Raw genomic sequence first — 7,688 nt, forward strand, 5'->3', positions numbered from 1 at the left:
AGTAGTAGGAGGATGTGGAAGGATGTGGCTGGATCAAAGCACCTACTGATCTGCTGTTCATATGCTGAGAGTTGTGACTTGAACTTGGCTATAAATGACTGCTGTAAGTTTAAGATGTTACTTCAATCCTTGGCCACTTGCTGTAGGTCTCTGATTGGAGGTTGTCTCCCTCTTGGTGCTGTTCAACCCAGCAAGTTCAGTCAAACATCTTAACACAAATACTTTTCTTGTTAACTGAAACTAAAATACTGGCATGTGAACCAGGGTGGCTGAGGTGGGTGCATGTGTTTCCTCTTCGGTAAGACTGCTGCGCCAGTGGCATCTGTCCAGCAAGTGTGTGAAGACAGCTGGTGGTAATGACTTCCCAAATGGCAGCAGCTAGGTTTCTAGACCTCTCCTGTCTAAGCCTTAAGTGGGTGTTGATGAGCTGGGTTAGGTGTATTGAAATGAATTGCAAGCAGCTAAGTCTTTTGTTTATTTTGGCCATTTTTTCTCTGTTGAAGTAAGGGATGTAATTTGTAACACTTGAGATACACTTTAAACCATATCTAGACTAAAAAAGCCACACGTTGAATCATTCACTGTTTTCATTTAATATTGATACACGTTAAGATAACACATCTTTTATCTATGTGACAATTTGCAAATACAAATCTAAGACCTGTTTGAGAACTGTTGACTCACCAGTATTTTGAGGTGACATTTACAGAGAGTTGTAACTTTTCTACCACTTTGAAATGGAAGAGAGCCCCTATTGGGCTGAACTCAGTGTAAGGCTCTCACCAAACAGAACATACAGAAAACAAAATACACTGGCGAGAGCATTACAGGGCCAGGCTTACAACAACTACATCTTCTTTATTGATGCGGAAGTGCTTCATTTGCTGAAATACCTCATCTCCTGTGCTTTGGGGCTGTCGGCAGGCAAAGCATTTAGTTTGAGGTTTTAGAAAGTCATTTAAAAATTGAGGTTTATGTGAAGGTGTTAAAAAGGGACACGTAAGTGACATTTTTTGACTTCTGTGTGCATCAGGAAATAACATCTAGCCATATGGCCGATATTTAGAATTCAGGTGCTAAAGAGCACTAATTTTACATTGATCTCTTATTCCATCAGTTGACAAGCGTGTAGTATCGAGAGCAAATAGGATGAATGGTGTGCATCTCTTTTTTCCCAATTAAAATTTAAATAAGGTCTAACTATGACTGCCAGTAAAGAAGGAAAATGGGAAAAAGAATACATGAAACCCAATTTTTTTTTAGCTGTTTATTAACAGTATTTTGCTTGTATTGCAGAGAATGGATTTGTTGGCATTAACATGCATTATTTCTATTATAAATAGAAAAATAGAAGTGTGATATTTCAATCAGATTTGGCAAAACCATATTGCCATTTATTGGTAGCTCACTGGTTATATAAGTACGTGTTTTTCCTTTTAAAATTTGACGACTTTTCATTTATCAAATCATGTCTTGTTTCAGAAAATAAAAATGTTTAGCCAGCATGGGTTTATGTTTGTGATATTTGTGCTCTAGCATTAACTGGGAAAAAAACCTTAAATTCCACTCCCCCTCTTTCTGTAGGTGGTTTCAAACACCATCACAAGTTTTCTATCATGCAGCAACTGAACATGGAGGAAAAGATGTCTACCCAGGGCAGTGCTTATGGGAGGGATGTGAACCTTTCCAGCGGCAGAGGTTTTCCTTCATTACCCATTTACAGGTGCAGATTTTCTTTCACATATTACTTCAGAAAATAGTAGGAATTTCATAGCAAATTTTCACACACCTTTCTCACTGTCTTTATCTGTTCCCCAAACAGGATAAGCACTGTTCCAGAGATGCTTTGCTCGCAGGATTAAAGCAAGATGAACATGGACAAGCAGGAAGTCAAAAGCCTTCCAATAAGTAAGAGACCTGAGCCTCATTAGCAGTAGTGAAAATAAGAGGATTAGAAATTATTGGAGGAAGAATTTGTGTATTTATAACCTGGCTTATCAGGTGAAACTCTGCATATGTAGAGTCTACACCAGTAATCAAATTTGAGGTCTGTTACGGTAAGGCAAAATGGGCAAAAGAGGGAGTAGTTTCTGATGTGGGAGTTGTGGTTGCAGTTATAAAAAGAACAGGTAATTCTTTAAGGTATATGGGTCAATATTCTGTCATGGACATTGTTCTCAACATGTTCTCCTGATTTTTTTCCCAACTGGACAGCATTTAATAACTTTTACAAGAAAGTACTTGTAATCCAGATGGAAAGTTTTTAGTTGCGTACAGTTCAGCTGTTTCATACAGCTGAGATGGATTGTCCTGTAACTTGCTGTATTCCTTCCAGTTTTGTGGTCTAAATTTGGGCTGATTTGATCCAGGGACTCTTGTAATAAGCTATCCTTTAAACAAGCAAGCAAGATAAATACCAACTCCTCTGAGTCTTCTAATTTTGTGCTGCTACCTGGAATTAGCTTTGGCTCTCCTCTTTCCCAAAATTATTTCAACCATCTGGAATTAATATTGGAGAGTGCAACTCCATTGCTGTGGGGTTGTGGGGATGGTTATATTATATTAGAGTTATTCAGGGTTCAGTTACTTGTATAAGTGTATTAAGACTAGGTCTTTGTTAGGAACTAACTGGAATCTCTTTGTTGCGAGCTCAAGATGTAATTATGTGGTCCCAGGCAGATTTTTGCAGTCTGGTTAAATTGCCACCAAGCTGCTGGAGGCAGCAGAGAAAGCTGAGAAATTTAGTTTGGGAGTCCTTTTATTTTTTACTATAAACAAACTTCTTAACACAAACTTACGATTGCTTTATGGTGCCTTGTGTCATTATACTGAACAACATTCAGACCTCTGAAAACCACAAAATGAAGAACTATAATAATGTCGTCTTAAATACTTGGTAAGTGGGAAGTGCAAGGCTGATACCATTTACTAGCATGTTGTGATCTCAACTCCCCTTTTCAAAAATGTTCCATCACATAAATAACACATCCAGTAGCTCTGTGTCATCACAGGCTTCTTTAAAATTGACACAAGTACTCGTATTAGAAAAAACATTCATACATCCCCTCTTCTAAGGCAGAATTCCCTAATTAGGTCAGATTCAGAAAGTAGGAATGTATATGCATAACCAGTTCTCGCAGAAATACTGACACTGTAATATCACAAGATATTAAGGATGTGATTTCAGAATGCAAGTTGAAATAAGAGCATTCAGCTACTCAAAGAAAGATGTTTTGACTTTCCCTGCCATCCCTTGTTCCTTCTTGTGGCTATGCACTACTTGCACTGAGAGAGCTAGCTTTAGTTTTTGTCTGATTGCATGGTAAATCAATTCTGTTTTTAAAAAAAATAATGATCAAAAGAGTGGGTTTACCAGATGAGTGGAATACACTTGCCTTACAGTCAGTTGAACACCAGTACAGGAGGTGGGCTGGAACAAAAGGAAGGCATGAGACCTTTCTCTGTCAGCACTTGTGACAGTTAATACACTCAGCTGTTTTATAAAATCATAGAGGTTCGCTGTCCATTCCTTTTACTCTCTTCCCTCATGTCTCCATTACTCCTCTCTTACCAAAGAAGAACTCAACAAACAGCAATATTTTGATTATATGTAAATGTGTAACCCACATCTTACAGCGCTGCCACAGAGTTATGTTTGCACAACTGAAAAGAGCATCAAGCTTCATGAGGGAGACAAGACTTGATAATTTGCTTTCCAGAATCAGTGACTTGTCAAATGAAACTCTAAGCTCACTCCAACAAGTCCCCTCAAGTTGGCTTTACGTGGTCATGTCTGAAAGCTGACTTACAAGGTTTTGGCTTAGTTTACTTTTTGCTGAGTCCTAGAAACTTATCAGATGTATCAGTGATATATCAGCAGACCACTGATAGTCCATATGCCTAAACTCGTGTATGGAGCTGAAACAACTTAAAGAACTGGTGCTGACATGAAGCATGTGTAAGCCATCAACTTTTAGGCATTTATTACACCAACTTTCTTCACTTAATCCCTCACCATTTAGTAAAAGTACATGTATCTCCAAGAGTGCAGAGTGAGTGTTATTGATGCTGGAAGTAAAATCCATGGAACACAATGTAACAAACAAGGGCCTGTTCCCCTAATCATCATTTCTGTCTGTCATAACACCATACATACTGGCTAAAATCTGGAATGGCTTTTGCCAGAACCAGGTGGGCAAAGCTAAGGTGCATTACAGAGTTGGTTGTATACCTTAATTCTGTATTTCTTTGCTTTTAAAGTTGTATTATATTAACTCTTCCTCTTCTGGTTTTCAGAGGTAGCTGAATATTACAATCTGGAAGGTCAGGTAGCACTAGCAATTAACTGTATGTTGACTGTAGCTTTGTGCATTTAAATCTTTTTGGATTCACATTAATTTTTTTTCCTTGTTGCCACTGAAGCAAAGGTGGTAGCTTGAGCTACCAAAAGTATTATTCATGCACCACAGGAGTGAGGCAGCAGAGAACTTTAAATCACAAGATGAATGGTGTGGTTTGAAGTTAAGTTGATAATATAATTAATGACATTCAAGAAATATACACGTTTCTTGAGAGAGATACTTGCCCACAGACACAAGTCAGTCTACTTGATGGCTCAGTAACTGTTTATCAACTTCTTTTTTTTTCCAAAATCAAAAAGAGAAGACAATATTTTAATATCCTCCTGATTTATTGCAATTGTCGGTTTTTCAATATTTCCAGAATCAAGGCAATAATACTTCAACATTCTAAAATATAGTATGCTAGCTGTTGAAGAGAACAGCCTTCACTGATGAACCCTTGTTCTCCTCAATATAAGGAAAACAAAAATGTTCCAGAAATTAAAAATAAAGATAATTACTGTGGTACTCACTCTCCTATAAACATATGTCATTGCCCAACAGTTTCTTAATTCAGCCCCTGCACTTCTCCCTTTACTTCATAAAGGTTTTCAAACTCTTATTTCCATTTGTGTGATTATGAGCTAAGTTTTTAGGGAGAAGTCTGTCTGTTACTACTTCTTAATTTTCTGTTTTGTGGTTTAAAACCACTGATATGAACGTTTTTTCTGATTTTTTTAACTAGGTTTCATTGTCGTTAGAATTTCAGATTATGAAGAAAGTCTCTGAATAGAGAATTCAAGTTTTATTCTTAGAATATTCGCTTACAGTGAAAGATGCCTAAATAATACTCTTACAGGCTAACTTTCATTTAAAAAAAAAAAAAAAAAGGAACATTTACATTTGACTTATGCTACCTTTGCAAGTAAGTACTACTTGCACGTCTAGTCAGATTCTACTAGGGTATTGAAAGACTTGATAATAATATTGTTCAATATATTGAAGCATGGTGATTTTTTCACCATTGATGTGGCAAAACTTTCCTTTGAGATAACATTGAGTCTTACTTATTAAGTAAAGTTGCTGTTTCTACATTCTAAACTCTAACTGTATGAGTAATTTCAAAGTTTTATGTGAAATAGAGCTTTGACTTCAGTGTTAATACTGAAAATGGAGAATTTGCTTCCACTGTGTTTGTTATTTGTACCAGCTTTATAAAATACCCTGCCTGATTTATTAATCAGTCTGAAAGCTGCGGTAACAGGTAATTGGTTTCACAAATGTTTGATCTGATTTAACAATTACATGGTTGAGTTTTCGGATCATAACTTCAATCACGTGACTTGATATTATTCCTTACTAACTACAGTTAATAAATGTTATATTGTCTTAGTGTCTGATGGTCCCAATGAGCTGTGTCAAGTTTTGAATAGCTATATTTTAAGGACATTCCGTGGCTAAATCTCAGATGACATTTGCATAGCTGCTATCACAGTTCCTGTTAAAGCCTGTGTGATAAAACATTCCTTTAAATAGGTACACTTCAGGAAGTGGCTATGTCATTAGTACAATATATTACTTTTCCATCACAAATGTCATGGATGATGAGCAGTACTTCTTCAAGAGAAGTGTTTTTTCACATAAAATAAAGCCCATGGCTCTTCTGAAGGCTTTGCAGTAAGGCTTATCTTTGTGGAAACAAAGGACAAATCACATATCAGCACCAAGTATTAATGGATCTTTGTGTGTCTGTTCAGATAGGTTAAAAAATTGTCAATAAATTTTCAGAGTTGTTAATCTTCTAGAAAGTGGTGCAAAACTTATTTTTATTAATTCTTTCTTTACTAATGTAGGCAGCCAGCTGCAGGAGGTACTGCGTCTACTCCCAGAGCACAGAAGGCCATTGTGAATCATCCGAGTGCTGCTCTAATGGCATTAAGGAGGGGATCAAGAAACCTTGTCTTCAGAGATTTCACAGTTAGTATTGTTAGGCTGAAGCATTAGATATTAATTGTTGCCGGCTACTACAGGACTTTTATGTATTTTTTATTTCCTCTTTACTTTTGTAGGATGAAAAAGAGGGACCAATAACTAAACACATCCGATTAACAGCTGCCTTAATATTAAAAAATATTGGTAAATATTCAGAATGTGGTCGCAGGTAAGCATCATATGATTCTTCTGATACCAGTGGGCAACGTTGTTTATGTTCTTTTAAGTACCAAACAATAGGTAGGTTTTACCCATCCTTCAAAAAAAAAAACAACCCACCAAACCCTATAAGTATACTGACAGAACAATTTCTCTATCAGTTCTGCACTGTTTAGTTCCCACACAAGTGCTCAGCATCATCTTACCTAAGAGAGTATTTGTGATCCAGACTTTTGAAATGTGTCTGGTAAATTTGACAGGTTAAATTGTTGGAGACAGATGAGAGAAGCCTTTGCTCTGGGTCTGTCCCTTTTTCACATGACTCTGAAAATTAATTCTTCTGTAAGCAACTTCCCATTGGCAGTACCTTTTTATCCCAACTGGAGAAAGAGGCGAATGAGCTCTTCTGAACATTTTCTGAAGTTGTGGAGTGACATAGTTGCATTCCACACTTACTGCCTCTCTGTTGCTTTCCCCTCCAAACTTGGGTTAACTCTAATAAATGACTCAGCTTTCCTCTCACTTGTAGAAATCCTTCAGTAAGTAAATAGACCAATACTGACTTGTGGTACAAAGTAGGAAATGTTCTTTATGATGCAGAAGGAGTAGGAGTTACTTACTGTGCCAGTAATCACCATGCATGCTGCTTATGTTTTTTTCCAAGAATTTACAAGCTGAGTGTTTTCTCGGTTTTGTTTTGCATTGTTTCAGCTTCATAATAGCAGAAGTAATTATTTCTAATAAGAATCTGTTAATTTTGTCTGTTCTTCAAAAACCTGTCCATAAGGAGGAATTCCCCAGTCGTAGTTCTAAACAAAAGAGTCTTGATACTGGTTGTAGAAACCCTCCTGCTGTCTTCAGGATTGGGGTACATGTGTACATGTGTACATATCGTATACTTGTCACAGAAATAGTGTTCCACATACTGATGAGGTGTTGGTGGGATTTTGTGCTGTAGTATACCCTTCTTCTATACAAGGGTTGGCGTTACACATGGGCCATGATGGCTTGAATTTATTTTTTCCTATTTAAGCGCTCAGTTTCTCACACAAGATGTGAACAAGTAGATACTGAACAAAAGGCAGCTCAGTCTTCCTGGAAAGCTTTCCCTCATTCACTTTTTTTTAATTAAAGAACAGGGCTGAAGATGATTTTTAAAGCATCTGTATTGTGCCTTGTCCTGAGAACTGCCTGATC

General features: G+C 37.0%; 1 protein-coding gene across 1 annotated transcript in view; it reads left to right on the forward strand.

Moving 5' to 3' along the window:
- ARID2 (AT-rich interaction domain 2) overlaps positions 1-7,688 on the forward strand; it is a 111,789-nt gene that overhangs the window by 96,633 nt on the left and 7,468 nt on the right. Inside the window, exons 17-20 of the mRNA XM_054827822.1 lie at positions 1,585-1,723; positions 1,823-1,908; positions 6,194-6,317; positions 6,410-6,501. Coding sequence (XP_054683797.1) covers positions 1,585-1,723; positions 1,823-1,908; positions 6,194-6,317; positions 6,410-6,501 — 441 coding nt within the window. The remainder of the gene's footprint in view (positions 1-1,584; positions 1,724-1,822; positions 1,909-6,193; positions 6,318-6,409; positions 6,502-7,688) is intronic.

This window comes from Grus americana, chromosome 1 (genome assembly GCF_028858705.1).
Source record: "Grus americana isolate bGruAme1 chromosome 1, bGruAme1.mat, whole genome shotgun sequence".
Classification (NCBI taxonomy): domain Eukaryota; kingdom Metazoa; phylum Chordata; class Aves; order Gruiformes; family Gruidae; genus Grus; species Grus americana.